General features: G+C 49.2%; 1 protein-coding gene across 13 annotated transcripts; it reads right to left on the bottom strand.

Annotated features, from left to right (window-relative positions):
- Nucleotides 1-9,826: 9,826 nt before the first annotated feature.
- Nucleotides 9,827-21,021, bottom strand: LOC130871996 (paired immunoglobulin-like type 2 receptor beta). Of its 13 annotated transcripts, none has more exons than XR_009056873.1 (7): nt 20,862-21,021; nt 18,881-19,070; nt 15,328-15,446; nt 14,652-15,038; nt 11,874-12,095; nt 10,176-10,299; nt 9,827-9,953 (listed from the first exon to the last, which is right to left on the bottom strand). XR_009056873.1 is itself a non-coding variant. In XM_057765785.1 (7 exons), exons 1-6 carry the CDS (start codon nt 20,875-20,877, stop codon nt 10,194-10,196), a joined length of 915 nt encoding a protein of 304 aa, XP_057621768.1. In that variant the 5' UTR covers nt 20,878-21,021; the 3' UTR covers nt 9,827-9,953; nt 10,176-10,193. The 13 variants fall into 13 exon arrangements, 3 of the variants coding, with proteins under 3 accessions (XP_057621768.1, XP_057621766.1, XP_057621769.1); XR_009056872.1 differs by having other exon boundaries at nt 10,176-10,206; XR_009056867.1 differs by having other exon boundaries at nt 11,874-12,063.
- Between the last annotated feature and the right edge of the window lie 669 nt (nt 21,022-21,690).

The following is a 21,690-nucleotide window of genomic DNA, read 5'->3' as shown; positions in this document are numbered from 1 at the left end:
GGTGGTGCTGACTGCTGGGGAGAGATGAGGAGTGAGCAGATCCTCCCTGGATGAGGAGGGATGGGAGGAGTGTCACATCTTGTCTCCTCTGTGGGAGGTGGGATGGGGAGCAGCTGTTAGAAGTTCACAGAGGGGAACACATGCTGAAGGCTGAGACTCTAGGAGAGCAAGCTCAGTGCACACCCTCCACCTGTGCTGGCTGTGTGTCCTCACATCTTCATCTTGTCACAGATAAGGATGCCTCGGAGACACAGCTGTTATGTTATAGATGTAGAGAACATGGCATTTTCTCAGTCAATAGAGTGTTTGCTCTCAAAACTTAGACCTGAGATTGATCCCTAGTATCGATACAATGAGCTGGGTGAACTGGGCACAGCCTTTAATCTTAGCCCAAGGGACAGAGGCAGGCAGATCTCTCTGAGTTAAAGCCATGCTACCTACATAGAGTTCTACAGGAAACAGAATTGAATGAATTGTAATCCCTGTAATGAGGAGGTGGAGACAGGTGTGTCTTTGGGGTTCACTGGTCTCACAACCTTGCCTACATGACAACCTTGAAGCCAATGAGAGACCCTGTCTCAAAAAATAAGGTGGATAACACCTAAAGTTGTACTGTAGCCTCCACATGCACTGAACAAATGTGTCCATTCACACACACATACACAGACACACACACACACCTCGATTAACAGACTCAAATGATCACACACACAGAATACATAAACTATAACAGAATGTATATAATTTTAGTCATAGAAGTATAGCACAGTGCAGGGCAGAGAACATTCATTTGCTCTACAAACAGCACTATGGTTAATTTTCACATTTACCTATTTATATTATAGACGTGTACTTATTAACATGGGGATCCATAGCCCTACAAGGGTCTATATCGGATATCCTGCATATCATAAAGTTATACTGCAAATCATGACAGTGGCAACATTACAGTTATGAAATAGCAAAAAATAATTATACGGTTGAGGTCCCCACAACATGAGGGTCATAGCCTTAGGAAGGTTGAGAACCCCTGATCTAGAGTCAAGAAACAGCTTCTTTCCCTTCCCTGAGCCCTGGAAGCTGCCTTTTGACATTACATCAGGTCAACATGGCAGCCATAGAGACTGCACAGAGAACTGGACTGTGGGCGTCCTCTTGCGGGTTGGCTTTAATCCAGTCAACAGCTACTGCTGGATGTTGTGGCACATGGCTCTGGTCTCAGAACTTGGGAGGCAGAGGCTGGCAGATTTCTGTGAGCTCAAGGTCAGCCTGGTCTACATAGTGAATTTTGGGACAGCCAGGGCTCAAGCATGAGAACTGGTGTTGTGGAAATCATGAATAAATAAATAAATACATAAATAAACAGCCCTGGAACAAGTCTGTGATCAACAACCGAGCAGGTAGACTCCCTGTGAGGACTCCGGATGTCTGAGGCTGTGTCCAGTTCAGGATGAGCCGGTCCTTGAAATGCTCATGGATGAAACCCGAAGAAGAGTTGTAGATCAGTTCCCCATGGAAGTTCTTCCATCTCCAGAGAATCGTCATCTGTGGATCCCATGCCAACTCCCAGGGGAAGTAGGAGAAGGGGATCTTGATGGAGCTGCCCTGGACACCAGAAAGGCGTGCTGGTTGCATGACCCCAAAATATCTTTTTCTGTAGGATCCTGCTGTGTTCCCTGAGAAGGATGAGGAGAATCTGAAGCCACTTCAGAGGATGGAAATGGACAACCCAGAGCTTCCCGAGATAATATCCATAAGCAGGTGTGGGAAACGGGGAAGGATTGTTCCTATGTTCCACTGTCTCATGTGGGACAGGACAGACGGGGAAAGGTTGGGCGGGACCAAGTCTGAGGATGAGCTTTCTCTTGGGGCTCAGAGGACAGGCTGGTTCCTCTAGCAGTCACCTGTCCACTCAAATGCCCACTCTTCCCAGCCCCACTCACCCCTCCTGTGGTTAAGTCCCCAGTAGTGAGGTCCCCACCACTCACCAGCTGAGAGCAGCAGAAGCAGGACCAAAGACATGGCCTGCATCATTCCAGGAAATGAGAATAGCGGAGCCATCAGGTGGGAGAACAGTTCCTGAGGATGGACCCTGGGGTGCTCACGAGTCAGGAGAGGATCAGGGTAAAGTGACCCACATTCCCTGGCTCTTCTTATGTGGAGGACTGAGTGGGGGCAGGACCTTCCAATCTTCCACCTCTTCATGGCCAGCAACTTCCATTATTACTCTGGCTTCTTCTTTCCCATGTTGCAGGAGATCCGCGTTTGTGGTCTCTGAGAATATAACTCTGCCTTTGAACCCAGCCCCCATTTATGGCTGGAAGATGCAGCCTTGACCTCTGCATGCCGGGCTCTCCTCTCTTCCACCTTGACCTCCTGTCTCATCCAGTCTTTCCCATTCCCTATGCAGCCTGCAATCACTGTTTCCTCAGCTCCCATTTCCTCCTCTCCTGCCCTCCCCTCAGCCTGTTTCTCACTGTGTCTCCCTCATGCTGGTTGTCTGTCTGTCTATCTGTCTTTCTTTCTTCCTTTTTCTAATCTCTCTCTCTCTCTCTGTCTGTCTGTCTCATATTCTCAGGTAAAGAAGTGGTCATCTTCTGCTCATTTCAGACACAATGAAGAAGGAGGTGATGAGGAAACACATTCAGCCCACAGCCCTAGCATGGTGCCTCCACCATCAAATGCTCTTTGCCCTCTTCTTGCCTTTCAGAGACTCTTCATAGCACCCTGGCAAAACAATGGTCCAGTGGACACTCTTGCCCTGCCCTACTCACTCCTGCGAATCTATAACTTCCCTGGGCTTCCTGGGTGATTGTCCCCCTCCACTAGACAGTGACTCCATAGCTACTCCAGCTTCTGCCTCCCACCAATCTTGACGCACATTCAAAAGAGGAAACCAAGGGTAAGAGAAGTGTTGGCATATGTCACATGACTGGCACATGGCAGGTGACTGGACTTCAGTCCAATGAGTTCTTGTATTCCTCTTCTCCTCACTGACTTCTGGCTGCCTGCTCGGTGCAGCCTCTGAGCTCCCCGCAAAGGCCAAGGATCTGCAGTTGAGCTCCTGGGAGGCTCTTCCCACAGAGCACTTGAGTGACTCCCTCTAGCGGTGACTGTTCTAGAGCCTCTTTGGACAAAGTGAACAAAGAAGGCCCAGAGCAGCACTGTGTAACTCATGTCATATCGCCTGGGACATCTCTGAGAGTGGACACAGCCAGCCCGTGATCAGAATAGAGTTATGAGAGGTAGGGGCAGAAGCTGTGGTGGCCACAGGGATGGTTCTGTGGAGGGTCATCCCACTCTTCCCCATGACAAGGTGTGTCGCGGTCCCCCTCGGCCAGCAAGGAGGACGCACGACACACCAGAGCTCTTCTCACTGCAGTTTTATTTCAGGACCTTTATTTACAGCAATCTTTTCCCTTCTCTCTCCCTCCTTCTCTCTTCCTCTCTCCCCCGGGCCAACCTCTCCCAGCCCTTAAGTAGGCCTGGGCCGCCAACCTCAGATTGCCAGGTGGGCACTGCCCATAGGTTCACGCATATGCAAGCAGCTGACAGTCATTGCATGATAATAGCATAAGTCAGGCTTTAGCCATAGGAGTTGATTATCACAGAGAGCATTCGCTTTCGGGATCGCGGAGGGCGGGAGCCAGCACCATCAGGTGCGACTCCACGCAGCTCTCTACATTGCCATCAGGTGTGGCTTCATGCAGCTCACTACAGTTCCCCCTTTTTGTTTTGTAAAGCTACAGGCAAGAGTAGAGGTCTGATCTCTGTTAAAAATGGGACATGTACTAGTGTCTGTCCAGGTGTCATCCACCCAGAGAACACTAGACCTGTCCGGTGTCCTTTTACAGAGGTGGGAGTTAGACACCAACCCACATGCAATCAGACTTGCTCTTCTTGAGGTTGATGTATGCTTACCTCAAGTGCAGTGCGCAAGCCTCGCATCCTGTGCTTGCTTCTCTTTTAAGATAGCCAAACTTGGGGAGACTGTCCTGCTTCAATGGCCGTGAAGGCCTGAATGATCATAACTGCATTGCAATGCTGTGAAACCCTTATGTGACAAATGCACCACAGGCATACCAGGGAGGCAAGCACCATTAAGCCTGTTAGGGCTCCTACTCCCGCCCACTCCTTCAGATGATCCATGGAGTGATCCAGGAGGATAGTCCTTCTGCCAGGCTGGTATCCATGCGTGTGGAATCTGCAGTCACAATCGTCATCCGCAGCTTTTCCAGTTTTTGAATTCACCAGACCGATTACCTAAAAGATATCTAGACAATTCTTTAGACAGATTAGCTGCATGAGTCATATTGAATGCTGGTCACACACAGCCCCGGATGGATAGAAATGTCTGACAGAGTAGGGTATGAATTTGCCTCTCTTAACATACCCCAGCTGCCATACCCCCGTGGCACATTCATTCTTGTCAGCTGAGTGCATGGAAGACACCTTCTCCTCGTGCACCTCTTTGGCTTCCCTAGCAACTCAGCTGATCCTGCTTCTGCTAAGTGACCATATGCTGCATTCTTGGCACTGCTGTGGCATCCGCCAGGCTAGGTACCGACTGCTGAGGCAATGTGCCTTCCACCACAGCCACCTAGCAAAGCTCTGCTCCAGCTGCCTTCTAGCCCCAGCTGCATTCGTTCTGGGTCCAGACTGGTGCATGGAGTGGAGCAGAACTCAGGAAAGCAGGCTTGCTGCTCTGAAAGAACCCCACTTAAATGATCTTATAGGGAATTTGGACGTTGTCAATCTCTCTGGCTACTTCTGCTGAGCGGGGACGTTGCATTCTTACTGCCATTTTCAGCTGCGCTCGGACGCAGGTCACGGCAGCGACTGGGGAGAGGCAGAGACTCTACCTCCCCACCGAGCTGGAAGGTGGAGGCGTGGCAGCACAGCCCTGATTGTGCTGCGCTTCTGTGCCCTGAGGCACACGCTGGGAGTGGCCTAGCGTTCTGGCCTTGTTGGTCCTCAAGGCAGGTCCTGGGTGTTTGCAGCTTCGCAGACCCTCAATGCTGCTTGGCCTTGGAGCCGCAGCTGCTCACTCTCCACTGCAAACTCAGGAGGTCTCGGTAATTCAAACCACATGAATCTAACTCCCTTCTTTAGCGTTCCTTGTTCTGCAGCAAAATTCATATCTCTACCAAGCTTGTCCCAGGATGACACATTAAGATTGCCAGAGACGGCAAACCAAGGAGCAATTGTGTCACATTCAGTCAAAAACTTTTCCAGTGCGCTCCATAACAGCTCGTTAAGAGCCAGATAAATCAGGTGTGATGTTGAAGCGCCCATTCTAAAATCCCATTCTTCCTTTTATTTTCACTTTAAACCGTCCACTTTGGTCGTGGCCCTCACTTTGATCCGTCTGCTATAGTCGCAGCTCTCATTACCCCCACTCTCCCTTCTACCGGCGAGAGCGGAAAACCCGCTTTTTTCGCGGATCCCCAGCCTTTACCTGAGGATTATCCGGTGCACCCCCTGACTGCAGCAAGTTCTGGGCTCCACGGAGAGAGGTTTAGAGGTTCCCCGTACGGGCCACCAACTTGTCCCCGTACGGGCCACCAACTGTCGCGGTCCCCCTCGGCCAGCAAGGAGGACGCACGACACACCAGAGCTCTTCTCACTGCAGTTTTATTTCAGGACCTTTATTTACAGCAATCTTTTCCCTTCTCTCTCCCTCCTTCTCTCTTCCTCTCTCCCCCGGGCCAACCTCTCCCAGCCCTTAAGTAGGCCTGAGCCGCCAACCTCAGATTGCCAGGTGGGCACTGCCCATAGGTTCACGCATATGCAAGCAGCTGACAGTCATTGCATGATAATAGCATAAGTCAGGCTTTAGCCATAGGAGTTGATTATCACAGAGAGCATTCGCTTTCGGGATCGCGGAGGGCGGGAGCCAGCACCATCAGGTGCGACTCCACGCAGCTCTCTACATTGCCATCAGGTGTGGCTTCATGCAGCTCACTACAAAGGTGCCATCAGTTCTTTGAAGGGCAGGAAGACAAGATTGTACCAGAGAAGGTGGCATCAATCTCTCTGAGTGACATGTGCAGAGGCGACTTTCCATTCTCTTAGATTTCCTGGCATCGATTGCCTTCTCCATGCTCCCTCAGGTGACTGTGCAGCTGTCCTCTGTCATGTCTGCTTTCTCTGCCTTCCTCACAGTCCCCATGGTCCTCTGATCCCTTGACCTGAGCCAGGCACAACTCTCACGGTCTCGCTCCCAGCTTACATGGACACAGGCCTTTATCCATCCATCCTGTCCTTGGAGATACTAAACACAGAGCAATTGGGATGAGTTCACCACAGATGGGCAGTCAGCCAGGAGAAGGGACAGGGCCACTATACACATCAAAAATTCCCCCTTTTGTTGACAGTTGCATGGCTGGGACAGACTGCAGGGCCACTGGCAGTGGCACCAGAGTTTATCCCTACTGCTAGTACTGGCTTTTTGGGGAATTTGTTCTCTTTGGATGGATACCTTGCTCAGCCTATATATAGTAGGGAGGGCCTTGGACCTTCCCCAAAGGAATGTTCCTTATGCTCTCTGAGGAGTGATTGAGGATGAAGTCAGGGTATGTGGAGGGAATGGGAGGAAGGGAGGGGTTGGGAAGTTGGATTGGTATGTATAATGAACAAAGACAGCTTGTTTTCTTAGAAAAAGAAATTCCCCCTTTTGTTCATTGGAGTCTCAAGTAGCCCAGGTTTTACTTGAACTTATATGTAGCCAAGGATGACCTTGTGCTGGGTTAGAAGTTTGTCCACTGTGCCCCTTTGTCTCCTGCTGAAGACAGAACCCAGGGTTCTGTGCATGCCAGGCATGTCCACATGCTGTCAAGCTTCCAGCTGACAGTCCTGTTCCTAGACATGGATTCCAAAGCATATGCTGTTTCTGCAAGAGCCTTGCTGTCCTCCCACCCACATGATTCAGTCCATGCCATCATTGAATGGCAGATCTGAGGGGACTCCAGTCACCCTAAGTCCTTGAGGGCTTCCGCTCTGCACAGAGACATATTTCTGCCTGCAGGATATCACTCAGCCTGACCTAAAGGTCAGAGACAGGTGACACCTTCCATGAAGCTCTATCGATGACTCTCTCTAGTTTTTTTCATTCCAGAACATTCTGTGTACTCATTTTGCAAAGAAGGGTCAGAGCAGCAATGTGTGAGTCATGCCAGACTGCCTGGGACATCTCTGAGAGTGGACACACTTTGACTGTGACCGAGGTAGAAACATGAGAAGTGGGGCAGAGACTGTGATGACCTCAGGACAGCTTCTGTATGAGCGTCATCCCACCGTTCCCCATGACAAGGTTCCATCAGGTCTCTGAAGGGCAGGAAGACATGATTGTTCTAGAGGAAGTGGCACCATTCTTCCTGAGTGACACATGCAGCAGTGACTTCTCATTCCTTCTGTTTCCTGGCACTGATGGCCTTCTCTACTCTTTGACTGTGTTTTCATGCAGGTCGCCGTGCAGGCCACCCTCTCTCGTACCTGCTTTTGTAGCCTTCTTCACAGTCCCCATGGGCCTCGGATCACATGACCTGAGCAAGGTACAACCTGTCACGGCCTCACTCCCAGCTCACTTGGACACACACCTTTATCCATCTATCCTGCTCTTGAGGATGCTGAACACAGAAACATTGGGATGAATTGACCACAGATGAGCAGTCAGCCAGGAGAAGGGACTGGACAATGATACATGTTAGAATTTCCGCCTTCTGTTCATTAGAGCCTCGTGTAGCTGAGGCTGGGCCTTGGATTATTATGTAGCCAAGGATGACCTTGTGCTGGGTTAGAAGTGTCCATTGTGCTCTTTTGTCTCCTGCTGAAGCTAGAACCCAGGCCAGTATACTGTCAGATGGACCCTGTCTCTAGTCTCAGTGAAGTCTGAGTTGGCCCTCCTGGTCATGAGTGCCCACCTACATGTTTTATTTAGTTTTGCCCTACTGTCTGAGGTCTGTGGGTACTGTTTGAGGTCACCCGGTTGTTAAATCTCTCAAGGGGGGTCTGGACATGATGAGGCTGCCGTAGGTCAGCTACTGGACCCCAACATTTTCACAAAAGTGCCCTATTGGGTTCTACAGAATGTCATGTACCGCTTAAGTTCAAGCTCACTGCTGTCACCTGCTGGTCCCTTAATCCTAAGTCATGGGCTCTGTTCTAGTTTCAAGTTCATAGTTGAATCCCCATAGGACCCTGCTGTGGGATGGTTTCTGTCCAGGTTGCTGTAATCAGTCTCCTGCAGTGACAACCCTGTTTCCCCAGCAGCAGTGTACGAGTCAGTGCTGTCCAGAATCACACAACATATGAAATGGATCTCTATCTCTGTGTCTCTGTCTGTCTCTGCCTGTCTCTTTCTCTTTGTCTCTCCCCTCCCACACAAAACCACACAACATGTATGTATGTATGTATGTATGTATGTATGTATGTATGTATGGGGATTTATTGGGATGACTTCCAGGCTGCAGTCCAGCCAATCCAACGATGGCTAGCTGTGAATGGAAAGCCCAAGTATCTAGCAGTTTCTCAGTCCCACGAGGCAGGATGCCTCAGCTAGGCTTCAGCCCAGGCTAGAATCCAAGGAGTAGGCTCCAATGCAAGTGAAAGAATGGATGTGCTGGCAAGGCAAGGACTAGCCGGCAGAGGACAAATGTTGTTCTATGTTGTTATACAGATGTCCAGCAGAACATGCAGCCTCGATTACAGGTGTGGTTTCCTGCCTCAAACGTCCAGACAAGAAGTGGATACATCCATGTCAACCCAGGCAGAGACTCTCTCACAGGAGGGCTCGCCATTTCTGAATTGTATTCATTCCAGATAAAGTCAAGTTGACAACTAAGAATAGCCCTCACAACCATGACTGGGCCCTGCAGACATGATGCAGTCACAGGGGAGGGGCACTTTCTGTGGAAGAGCAGCCTAGGGCTGTGGTGTGTATACCTGTGACCATGGGGAGTGTCAGACTGCAATGTTAGAATCTGGTTGCTGCCCCCATTGTAAAATAAGTGCATTGGCCCCACAGGATAAGTAAGTCCTGTAATATATGTATTAACCGTCAAGATGGGCTAGGCATGGAGGTGCATGCCTTTAATTCTTGCATTTGGGAGACAGAGGGTGAGGCAAGTGGAATTCTGTGCATTTGAGGCTACTTGGTCTATATATCCAGTCCCAGGCCAGCAGGTCTAAAAATCAAAGGCAATGAAAAAACAAACATAAACCTACAAAACCCAAAAAGTCAGAGGGGCATGATGCCCTGAGTAGTAATGTCTGAGGTTGTGCTCTGGCCTACGCATACATGAGCTCACAGTTATATGCACACACCTGCACCTGCACACAGACACACACTGTCATCCAAGGCAACTTCACAGCTGATGTGCCACCACATGTTTACCCAGTCCTCATCCTGAGATAACACGGCCTCCCCAGGCCAGGCTCTATGAGTCTTCAGACTCCAGTTCCTGATCATGTCCCCACCATTCAGACTCTGATTTTATACCCAGCTGTGTTTTCTCATGACCCTGGTGGCAGAGAACAGGCTCAACCCTTGCTATTTCTGTCTGAACCATCCAATTCCAGAAACTTTCCCCAAATAACCCATAGTGTAGGCCCTGTGTGCCCTGACCCAGCAGAGAATCTCAGTGATGAAAGCTGTCCATCTGTACCCCTCCTGTCAAATGCAGGTCCTGTTTCTTTGTGCCAATGCTTTACTGACTGAATCACCTCTCAAGCTCTATTGCATGCATTTTATAACTTCCCCAATGGCCCATCTTAATGAAAGTTCCATTGCTGTGAATAGACACCATGACCATAGTGATTTTTATAAAGGAAAACATTTAATTGGTGCTGGCTTACAGGATCACAGTATAGTCCATTATCATCACGGCAGGAATTACAGTGGCATGCAGGCAGACCTGGTGCTGGAGAAGTGGCTAAGAGTTTCATGTCTGGATCTGCAGGCAGCAGGGGGAGAGACACTGGTCCTTGTTTGAGCATTTGAAACACAAATCTGATCCCCACTGACCTAATCATTCCACCAAGGCCACAGAACTCCAACAACACCCTATGTGCAATGCTCTGGTGACAAAGCATGCAAATCCTTGAGTCTATGTGGCCCATTCTTATTCAAACCACTAAACAGCCCCTTGCCTGTTTCTTGGATGGCAGGCACTCACCTGCCGAGGGTTTTCAGTTCAGTCTGCTGGCCTGAAGGAGAAGAAACAGTGTCAATGTGGCAGCCATGAGTCTCAGTTATTGTCTGTGTTCAGATGTCATTAGGGGCCCAGGCAGCAAACAGCTCTGTAGCAGACATTCAAGGACAGGTCTGAGAGTCACCAGGATCTGAAGCTGGTCCTCAGCACAGCACAGTCAATCAGAGGACAGCTCTCCTGTCCACTGCCCCTTGTCCATGTCTTTCTCCCTTTGCTTCCTTCCCTGCCTTGAACTCATGTCCCCTCCCTGCTCTCCCTGCTCTGCACTCACCAGGCCTCCCTTTTGTCTCCCTGGAACCTGGCTCCCTGGCTTCCCTGTGAGTGCAGCTGCTGCTCCCTGCAGATTCAGTCTCAGGGTCAGAATCTCAGTCAGATCTTCTGCCTCCCAGTCATTGCTCTCACAATTCTTGGTTCCTTTTCTCACCTATGGAGGGCTGAGCCCTCTGAAAAAACCAAGACCTAGGTCTTCACACTTTATTTCTGCGTTATTTGTTACACTTCACTGTGTTCTCATCTCTGCTCCTGCCCTGTAGTCTTCTACTCAGCACGGATTTAAGTCTGCTCTGAACCCAGTCCACACTTGGCTCCTGTTTTGTGTGTGTACAAGGTCTCAATGAGCCAGGCTGTCCTTCTACTTTCTGTGTAACTCCAGACGACCTTGTTCTCTTGATTCCCCTCTCTATACTTCCCAATGCTGGGATTCGGATGTCCACTATTCTGTCCCCATGATTGTTTCTTAGAATTCTTTTGAATTTTAGAAGACAAATCATTTATGTTTACAAAAATGCAATTGGGATTTGAATAGGGATTGCAGTGAATTTTCAGAGTGTTTTTTAAGGAGTTATTGTATACAATTTTCCCTTATGGAAATATTCTTCGATATTTTAGTATTTCCCTAATTTTTGAAATTTATTTTCTGGCAGTGTGTGTGTGTGTGTGTGTGTGTATGTGTGTGTGTTTACATTTGCATGTGTGCACACCCCTGAGGATGGCAGAGGACATCCTTAGGTAGCATCCTTCAGGTGATGTCCATCTACATTTTTGAGACTGGTCTGGAGTCCTAGTGTCTTTGTCTATCCAAATATCTGTCAACATAGACAACTTTTTAAGTGGATCCTGGGGTTGGAGTTCATGTTCTTATCTTTGTGTGGCAACCAATTTACCAACTATGCCATCTTCACAGCTGTCCTGGAACTTCTCTCAACAGTGTTTTGTTTTTAGGGCACATTTTTTTCCTCTTTTAGTACAGTTTCTTCTTAGAAATATCCTTTCCATCTATGACTCTGTTGAACACTGTTGTCTTATTTTCCGCTTTAGTGCCATATCCCCGACTCAAACAGTTGTCTCTATTCACAGGTTTCACTTCCTGTGAGATGCTGTCCCTGAATGCTAGTCTACCTCAGGGCTTGCTTAGAAGCTACAGCTCTTTCCAATTGAGCATGTCCCTTGATTTCCTTAGGAGCAGGCTGTGTTCATCTGCACTTCATCCTCTAATTTCCAGCTGGGGCTCTAAGGAAGTAGGAGCTGATTCAGTCCTGGTTGAGTTCCACCTCCTTTCTGTCCCTGTTTTCTCTGGACTCTTCCTGTACAAGCTCACCCTTCTCCATCCCCCACAGCTGAGAACTCAGAGAGGAAGTTAGGTTGAGGGTCTGGTCCACTCACCTTTTCTTCCACCAGAGGAAGATCATCAGCACATAGATGGGGGTTATGAGCACAGCCGTGGCCACCACCACCCCGACCATGGCTCCCAGGTTCACAAGTGAAGGATTCCTCTGGCCCTCTGTGTCCTCCAGTCCAGCCGTGGTGACTGCAGAGGTGACGATGGAGGGGCTCTGCATGGTGGTGCTGACTGCTGGGGAGAGATGAGGAGTGAGCAGATCCTCTCTGGATGAGGAGGGATGGGAGGAGTGTCACATCTTGTCTCCTCTGTGGGAGGTGGGATGGGGAGCAGCTGTTAGAAGTTCACAGAGGGGAACACATGCTGAAGGCTGAGACTCCAGGAGAGCAAGCTCAGTGCACACCCTCCACCTGTGCTGGCTGTGTGTCCTCCAATTTCATTTGGTCACAGGTAATTAAGCCATGGAGATAAAGCTGTTAGGTTATATATGTAGGTAACACACAGTTATTTCAGTCTATAACGTGTTTACTCTCAGAATGTAGAACCTGAGATTGTTCTCTAGTATCTATATAAAGAGTTAGGTGAACAGCCTTTAGTCTTAGCACTAGAGTAGAGGCAGGCAGATCCCTGTGAGTTAAAGTCAGTCTGTCTATACATAGAGTTCCATAGGAAACAGAGCTGAGTGAGTTGTAATCCCTGTAAAGAGGAGGCAGAGACAGGCGTGTCCCTGGGCTCACTGGTCTCACAACCTTGCCTACATGACAAACTTGAAGCCAGTGAGAGACCCTGTCTCAAAAAATATGGTGGATAACACCTGAAGTTGTCCTCTAACCTCCACATGCGCTGAACAAGTGTGAACACACACACAACTGAATTTCCAGAACCACATGATCACACACAGAATACATAAAAATATATACCAGAAAATGTGTAATTTTAGCGATAAGTGTACAGTTAGTTCAGGGCAGAGTGCATTCGTGCGCTCTATAGATATTGCTTTGCTTAATTTCCATATTTAGTTATTTGGAATCCCTAGACCAGCAGTTCTCAACCTGTGAGTCCCTAACCCCACAGGAGTCCCTTATCAGGTGTCCTGTAGTCAGATAATTACGTTATAATTCATAAGAGAATCAAAACGACAGTTACGAAGTGCCAACAAAATAAATGTATGGTTGGGGGGTCACCACAACACAAGAAACTGTATTCAAATGTCACAATTAGGAAGGTTGAGAACCTCTGCTCTCTATCATAGAAACAGCTCCTTTTTCTCCTTTCCCTGAGCCCTGGAAGCTGCTGTTTCTTGTGACACCAGGTCAACATGGCAGTCATAGAGGATGCGCAAGAGCTCTCTGTGGGCCTCCTCTCACCGGTTGGCTCTAGTCCAGTCAACAGGCACTGATGGATGTGGTGGCACATGGGGTGCAAAGGTAGGCGATTTCTGTATCATCAAGGCCAGCCTAGTTTACATAGTGAGTTTTGGGACAGCCAGGGCTAAAGGGTGAGACCCTGTGTTGTAAAAAACAAATGTAAATAAACAACCGACCAAATAAATATGTATGTAAGAAAAAAGCCATGGAGCAAGGCTGCGATCAACAACCACATACACAGACCCCCTCAGCTCCTCTAGGGCCATCTCTAGGACCACACAGTGACAAGGCTGGTCCTCAGTGCTCCTAGGGCTTGAGCCTGCAGTTACTTCTGCTTCAGAGGAGAAGCAGGGATCCGAAGACAGAGCAGCCACATCGTGAAAACAGGGACATCATTTTGAGGAACATTTGGTATTTTGGGGAGAGGTGAGGGCAAGGAAGGGAAGAAAGTTGGGAAATAAAGAGGAGACCAGTGCGTAGGGAGAGGTGAGGGATGTGTCCTGGGGAGCTAGGAGGGGAAATGGGGACTGTGATGATAAGTGGCAGTTAACAGTTGGATATTCGAGCACCAAGGCACCCAGTGGTCTCCTACTGCTTGCTCTGGCCTTAGGTTGGAGCTGTGTGGAGATGCTCCATAAGGGAACTAATTGGAGCCCTGCCACAGGACCAAGTGAGTCAGCTACATCCTAAAAAAGTTAACACACGTTTTCTTTCTGTGCCGATATCGCACCTGCCAACATGATGAACGTTCCTAAGACCCGCCGGACATTCTGCAAGAAATGTGGCAAGCACCAACCCCACAAAGTGACACAGTACAAGAAGGGCCAAGATTCTTTGTATGCCCAGGGAAAGCGGCGGCGTTATGACAGGAAACAGAGTGGCTATGGTGGGCAGACTAAGCCTATTTTCCGCAAAAAGGTGAAGACTACAAAGATTATTGTGCTGAGACTGGGATGTGTGGAGCCCAGCTGCGGATCTAAGAGAATGCTGGCTATTAAGAGATGCAAGCATTTTGAACTGGGTGGTGATAAGAAGAGAAAGGGCCAAAGGGCCAAGTGATCCAGTTCTAAGCTGATCTTGTTAGGAAGACAATAAAATCATGAGCTTTCACTCAAAAAAAAAAAAAAGTTAACTCTCCTCATGGTCACGGGGAAGGGGGAAGTGTCCTAGACCACAGTGTTAGTTTGGGACAGAAAGGTGTTAAATAACATAAGCTGTGGGGCCCATGATGAATTCTAGTGTGGGGTGTGGTTGCACCTGAGCATAGAATGTCAGACAAAGTGAGAGGACACAACAAAAACTTGTCACATCTACAAGGGGAAGACCCTGTTGTCAGAGGCCTGGGCAGAGCCAAGCAAAAGGAATATCAAAGAAAGCTTAGAGTTGTGTAGCTTGAGGTGACATTTATGGGACAAAAAACACAGAGACAGCAAAGCCAGAACACGAGTGGCTCACCGCTGGTAATAGTGAGTTGGGTTCCATCAGTTGACTGCCATTCCTGTATGCCATCTTTCATGTTCAGACGAACTTGGCAGAAGTACACTGTCTGGTCCTTCTCCTTCAAGTCCAGGATTCTGAGGACTCCAGATGTCTGAGGCTGTGTCCAGTTCAGGATGAGCCGGTCCTTGAAATTCTCATGTATAAAACCCGAGGAAGAGTTGTAGATAAATTCCCCATGGAAGGCCTTCCATCTCCAGAGAATCCTCATCTGTGGATCTTTTGCCAACTCCCAGGGGAAGGAGAAGGAGAAGGGGATCTCGATGGAGCCGCCCTGGACACCAGAGAGGTGTGCTGGTTGGTTGACACCAAAGGTATTTACTCTGTTGGATCTTCCTGAGTTACCTGGAAGGATGGGGAGAATCTGAAGCCTCTGCAGGGGAAGGAAATGACAGCCAGAATTTCTGAACCTTCTCCCCCAGGCGAGAAGGACTGTCCTATGGCTGGTGGGACAGGAAAGCCAGGGAAGGCTTGGGTTGGACCCACTCTGAGGGATGATCTCTCTCTTGGGGCAGAGAGGACTGGCTGGCTCCTAGAGCAGTCATCTGTCCACATGCCAGGCTAGTCTACCCAGATCCACTGGTCCCTCCTGTTTGTAAGGCAGAGTCTCTGATAACAAGGTTCCCACACTCACCAGCTTGCAGGCAGGCTGCTGGCAGCAGCAGAAGCAGCAGCCATTCCATGGTCTGATTCCCTCCAGGGAATGGGACCAGCAGAGCCATCAGGAAGGAGAGGAGGCCCCGTGGAGGGACCCTGGGGTGCTCAGGAGTCAGGAGAGAATCAGTAAAATGACCCACACTCCCCGGGGCCTTCTCATGTGGAGGACTGTATGGGGGCAGGACCTCCCCACCTCCACCTCTCTGTGACCAGCAACTTCCTTTATCATTCTGGCTTCTTTCTCATATTGCAGAAGATCTGCCCTTGTGGTCACTGACAAGATGGCCTTGCTCTTAAGCCTCACCCCCATGTTTGACTGAAAGATGCAGCCTTGACCTCACCATGCTGGTCTCTCCTTTCTCCCACCTCGACCTCCTGTCTGTACAGTCCTTCATAAGTCCCATGCGGTCTCTTCTGTCTCCCGTCTGATATCTGCCTGTGCTCCTCATTCTCAGGAGAGAATTACTATAAAGTGACACACATCCCCCGGGGCCTTCTGATGTGAGCGAGAGAGTTGGGGTCAGACCCCACAATCTCCTTATCTCTGCCTCCCCTTCCCACTCTCTCATTCCATCTCTTATCTTGCTGGCTCTCTCTGTGTGTCAGCTTCTCTCTCATGCTAAAGAAGAGCCTGCCTGGACCAGCACATGCTCTTTCGGGGAGAGAAAAGCTGACCCATGTATCTGACCATGGTCAGTTAAGAGATGCTGTATATGAAAGTTTTGGAATGGATGTTCCCTCAGAACCCAACTCTAGAATATGGTCCCTTTTTCTGCTCTTTGACCCTTCCTGTTCTTTATCAGCCCATTTAAATTCTCAGGATACAGCAAGGGTTGCTGGATGCTCACTGCCCTGGCCTGCCCCCTGCTGCCCAGTTCACAATGGATTAGGATTCCACATGGATTTTAAAGCATATGCTGTTTCTGCAAGAGCCTTGTTGTCCTCCCACCCACATGACTCAGGCCATGCCATCATTGAATGGCAGATCTGAGGGGACTTCAGTCACCCTGAGTCCTTGAGGGCTTCCGCTCTGCACAGAGACATATTTCTGGCTGCAGGATATCGCTCAGCCTGACCTAAAGGCCAGGGACAGGTGACACCTTCCATGAAGCTCTATCGATGACTCTCTCTAGTTCTTTTCATTCCAGAACATTCTGTGTACTCATTTTACAAAGAAGGGTCAGAGCAGCAATGTGTGAGTCATGCCAGACTGCCTGGGACATCTCTGAGAGTGGACACACTTAGACTGTGACCGAGGTAGAAACATGAGAAGTGGGGCAGAGACTGTGATGACCTCAGGACAGCTTCTGTATGAGCATCATCCCACCGTTCCCCATGACAAGGTGTCATCAGTTCCGTGAAGGGTAGGAAGATGTGATTGTTCTATGTCTGGATCTGCAGGCAGCAGGGGAGAGACACTGGTCCTTGTTTGAGCATTTGAAATACAAACCCAAACCCCAGTGACCTAATCCTTCCACCAAGTCCCAAAACTCCAACAAGGCCATACACCCTATGTGCAATTCCCTGGTGTCAAAGCATGCAAATCCTTGAGTCTATGGGGTCCATTCTTATTCAAACCACTAAACAGCCCCTTGCCTGTTTCTTGCAGTCACCTGGCTAGGGTTTTCAGTTTAGTCTGTAACAGAAGAAACAATGTCAGTCCGGCAGCCAAGCCTCTCAGTTATTCAGACATCATTAGGGGCCCAGGCAGCAAACAGCTCTGTAGAAGACATTCAAGGACAGGTCTGAGAATCACCAGGACCTGAAGACAGTCCTCAGCTGTCCTTCTGCACAGCACAGCAAATCAGAGGACAGCTCTCCTGTCCATTTCCCCTTGTCCATGTCCTTCTCCCTTTGCTTCCTTCCCCTGCCTTAAACTCATGTCCCTTCCCTGCTTTCCCTGCTCTGCACTCACCAGGCCTCCCTTTTGTTGCCCTGGAACCTGACTCCCTGGCTTTCCCTGTGAGTGCAGGCTGCTGCCCCCTGCAGATTCAGTCTCAGGGTCAGAATCTCAGTCAGATCTGCTGCTTCCCCGTCATTGCTCTCACAATTCTCTGTTCCTCTTCTCTCCTATGGAGGGCTGAGCCCTTCTGAAAACCACGGCCTAGGTCTTCACACTTTATTTTTGTGCTTTCCGTTACACTCCACTATCTGCTATCTCTGCTCCTGCCCTGTAATCGTCTACTCATCACAGATTTAAATCTGCTCTGCACGCAGTCCACACTTGGCGCTCTCTCTCTCTCTCTCTCTTTCTCTCTCTCTCTGCATGTGTACAAGGTCTCAATGAGCCCAGGCTGTCCTTCAACTTTCTATGTAACTCCAGATGACCTTGTTCTCTTGATTCCCCTCTCTGTACTTCCCAATGCTGGGATTCGGGTGTCCCCTACTCTGTCTTCATGATTGTTTCTCACAATCTTTTGAATTTTACAAGACAAATCATTTCTCTTTACAAAAACACAATTGGGATTTGAATAGGAAATGCAGTGAATTTTAGAGTGTTTTGCAGTGTACGAAGTTATTGCATAAATTTTATACAAATAAAATGTTCTTATATATTTTAGTATTTCCCTACTTTTTGAAATTTATTTTCTGGAAGTGTGTATGTGTATGTTTACATCTGCATGTGTGCACACCCCTGAGGATGGCAGAGGACATCCTTAGGTGGCATCCTCCAGGTGATGTCCATCTACATTTTTGAGACTGGTCTGGGGTCCTAGTGTCTCTGTCTGTCCAAATATCTGTCAACATAGACAACTTTTTAAGTGGATCCTGGGGTTGGAGTTCATGTTCTTGTGTTTGTGGGGCAACTAATTACCCACTATACCATCTTTCCAGCTGTTCTGAAATTTCTTTCGGCCGTGGTTTGTTTTTAGGGCTCAAAATGTTTTTGCCTCTTTTAGTATAGTTTCTTCTCAGACATTTTCTTCTTACTTGTGGGTTAAATACTATTTTTAATTTCTGTTTCAATACCATATCCCCAACTCAAACAGTTGTCTTTCTTCACGGGTTTCACTTCCTGTGACATGTTTTCTCTGAATGCTGGTCTACCTCAGAATCTGTTTAGCAGCCACAGCCTTTTCTAAATGAGCAGTTAGGCCCTGGGGCTCCCGTGAGCCCCTTGAATTCTTTAGGAGCAGGCTGTGTTCATCTGCATTTGATTCTCTAATTTCCAGCTGGAAATATTTTGTTTTGTTTTGCTTTTTTTTTTTTTTTTTTTTTTGGTTTTTTGAGACAGGGTTTCTCTGTAGCTTTGGAGCCTGTCCTAGAGCTTTCTCTTGTAGACCAGGCTGGTCTCGAACTCACAGAGATATGCTTGCCTTTGCTCTGGAGTGCTGAGATTAAAGGCGTGCGCCTGCTCTCCAGCTGAGACTCTAAGGAAGTAGGCACAGATTCAGTGCTGTTTTAGCTCAGCCTCCTTTCTGTCCTCGTGTTCTCTGGGCTCTGCCCTGCACTAGCTCATCTTTCTCCATCTCCCACAGCTGCAAACTCAGTGGGGAAGCCCAGGTGAGAGCCTGTCCTGGACCACTCACCTTTGCTTCCACCAGAGGAAGATCAGCATCACATAGACGGGGGTTATGAGCACAGCCGTGGCCACCACCACCCCGACCGTGGCTCCCAGGCTCACAAGTGAAGGATTCCTCTGTCCCTCTGTGTCCTCCAGGCCAGTCATGATGACTGCAGAGGTGATGACGGAGGGGCTCTTCGTGATGGTTCTGACTGCTGGGGAGAGATGAGGAGTGAGCAGATCCTCTCTGGATGAGGAGGGATGGGAGGAGTGTCACATCTTGTCTCCTCTGTGGGAGGTGGGATGGGGGCAACTGTTAGAAGTTCACACAGAGAGGGAAACACATCCTGAGACTCTGGGGGAAGAAGCTCAAACACACATTCTCCACCTGTCCTGGCTGAGTGCTCAGATTTTCATTTGACCACAGATAATTAAGTCATAGAAATATAGTTGTTTTTGTTGTGAATGTGTTTAATGCAGAGATGTCTCAGTCCATAGAATGCTTGTAGCTCAGATCATAGAAACAAGTTGATTCCTAGTGTCCATCCATATATTAGCTGGGTGAACTGGGTGTGGCCTTTAATCTTAGCCTTATAGGCAGAAGAGGGTGGACCTCTGTGAGTTCAAAGCCAGCCTGGTATATCTATTGAGTTCCATGCCAAATAGAGCTGAGTGAGTTATGATCCCAGTACTGAGGAGGTAGAGACAGGCAGACCCCTGGGCCTCACTGGTCATACACCTCGTCTTCTTGCCAAATGTGAAGCCATTGAGAGATCCTGCCTTAAAACCTAAGGTGGATGCCACCCAAAGGTGCCCTCTAGCCTCCACAAGAACATGAACAAATGTGAACATTCATGCATTTTCACACACACAGACACACACACACACCACACACACACACACACACACACACGAGCGCGCGCGCGAGCACACACACACACACACACACACACACCCCTGAATTAACAGAGCCACATGTTCACATTCACTGAATACATAAGAGTGTATAAAAGAAACATATAATTTTAGCCATAAGCTCAGTGTAGGGGCGAGTACAATCATTCACTCTACACACATTACTATTGTTGCTTTCCACAAACATTTACCTATTTGGAAATACTAAATCAGCAGTTCTCAACTTGTGGCTCTCTAACACCGCAAGGGATTCATATCAGGTATCCTGCACATCAGATATTTATATTGCAACTCATAAGAGTAGCAAAATTACAGTTATGATGCAGCAATGAAATAATATGGTTTGGGGGTAGGTATTTTGGATGCCCATCAACCTTCAGCCTGACCCCTGCTATGACCCCAGGACATGAAGCTCGCCTCTGAGTGTCTCAGGCATAGGGGAGAGGTCGGTGCTGCGCAATGGCTCTATAGAGGAACAGAGAAGGTTGTCCCGGCATGGCCAATATCCTTCAGGCCGCACGGGAGTCCTCTTTGGCAGCACCTGCCCCACTGCAGTGTTTAGTCCTCCGCGGTGCCTGAGCAGATGGCTGGACACAGCTCCAGTGGACACAGGGATTGGCCCTCGGCGCTCGCCATAGCTCAACAGCCTGCTTGGAGCGTGGTCGTTGAGAGTCCCAGGAAGGACGGGCGACAAAAGGAGGGAACCCGAAGGCCATTTGCAAAGGGAAGGGATTTAGTGAGTGAAAGACCCTCACCCCGGGTATATCACCCAAACTGCTAGCATTTGTAACGCCACTTGCAAGGCCAAAACAGGATATCTGTGGTCGAACATCTGGTCCCAGGAGGAACAGAAAGCACCCCGGGTCCCTAGGCTGTGCCAACTCAGCGACTTATTTGATTTCCATGGAATGGGGAACTTGTCCTCAGCTCAAACTCAGCCTAAGCCTTGCCACATTTGAATGACCCAATCAGAACCCCGTAACCAGGCATCTTTTGCTCCCCAACCCTATAAAAACCCCCTGCCCCAACCAGGTGGCGCGCAAGTCTTCCGTGAGACTTGTCGCCCCGGGTACCCGTGTATCTGAATAAACCTCTTGCTGATTGCATCCACACCGGTGGTCTCGCTGTTCCTTGGGGAAGGGTCTCCTCAGCAGGAAGATACTCTCTGAGGGTCTTTCAGTGAGGAGTCGTCGCGGGGGCTGCGGCGCCCAACGAAAGCCTTCCTGGCATCTGCGGGTCTCCATGCAGTCACCTGGCTCCGGGCCAGATGCTGGGAGTGAAGGTAGCGGTGGCTGCAGCGCCCCCTGGCCGCTCGGCGGCCCGGTGACAAGCTCGTGGATCATCTTGGGGGCAGAGGGCGGACCCGATGGAGGACAGGGCACTGTGGTGGTGTTTGCCTTTTCCTTAGCTGGGTGAGAGCTCCGTGGGCTCCTGGGCATCCAGGCCTGAGCCCTTAGCCTCCCGGATAGTTCAGAACCGCCTTCAGGAATCTGCAGGCGAAATAGGATCTTCCCCTGATGTCAAGGTCTTAGCCCAGGGGAAATCTAGGCCAAGCTGATGGGAAGCTTGGGTGGGGGCTTGGAAGTGGCACATTTAAGGAGTGGCATATAAAAAGGGGATTAAGTGTCTCAAAAGTCTGCGCAGATGATTGGTCTATAGCTTGGAGAATAGAGAGCTTGCCTAGCATACCAAGGAGCCTGGGGGTCCATTCTCCAAAGCCCCCTAATCCGGAGGTGGTGGTACACAGGTTTATCAGGGGTGGGAGTTCTGGAGGATCAAGAATCAAGGCCATCCCAACCTCGGCTAGCTCCTCCTACCCGAGCAGCAGCCTCCACAGCAGAAAAATTAGATTAAAAATTGGGCAGGACTAGGGCATCTCTATTCTTCAGAAGGCTGTGACTCTGAGTCTAGTTAGCAGGC

Source organism: Chionomys nivalis, chromosome 3 (genome assembly GCF_950005125.1).
Source record: "Chionomys nivalis chromosome 3, mChiNiv1.1, whole genome shotgun sequence".
Lineage (NCBI taxonomy): Eukaryota > Metazoa > Chordata > Mammalia > Rodentia > Cricetidae > Chionomys > Chionomys nivalis.
Note: the sequence above shows the minus strand (reverse complement) of the source record. Positions and strands in the feature narration are given on the sequence as shown.

Excerpts from the sequence above, each read along its gene's own strand:
- LOC130871996 (XM_057765783.1), bottom strand. Across the intron at positions 12,064-14,651 it reads CCAACTCACTATTACCAGCG|CAGTCAGCACCACCATGCAG; the intron begins GTGAGCCACTCG and ends ATCTCTCCCCAG. Across the intron at positions 10,300-11,873 it reads TTCCTCTGGTGGAAGAAAAG|AGCTGTTTGCTGCCTGGGCC; the intron begins GTGAGTGGACCA and ends TGTCTGCTACAG.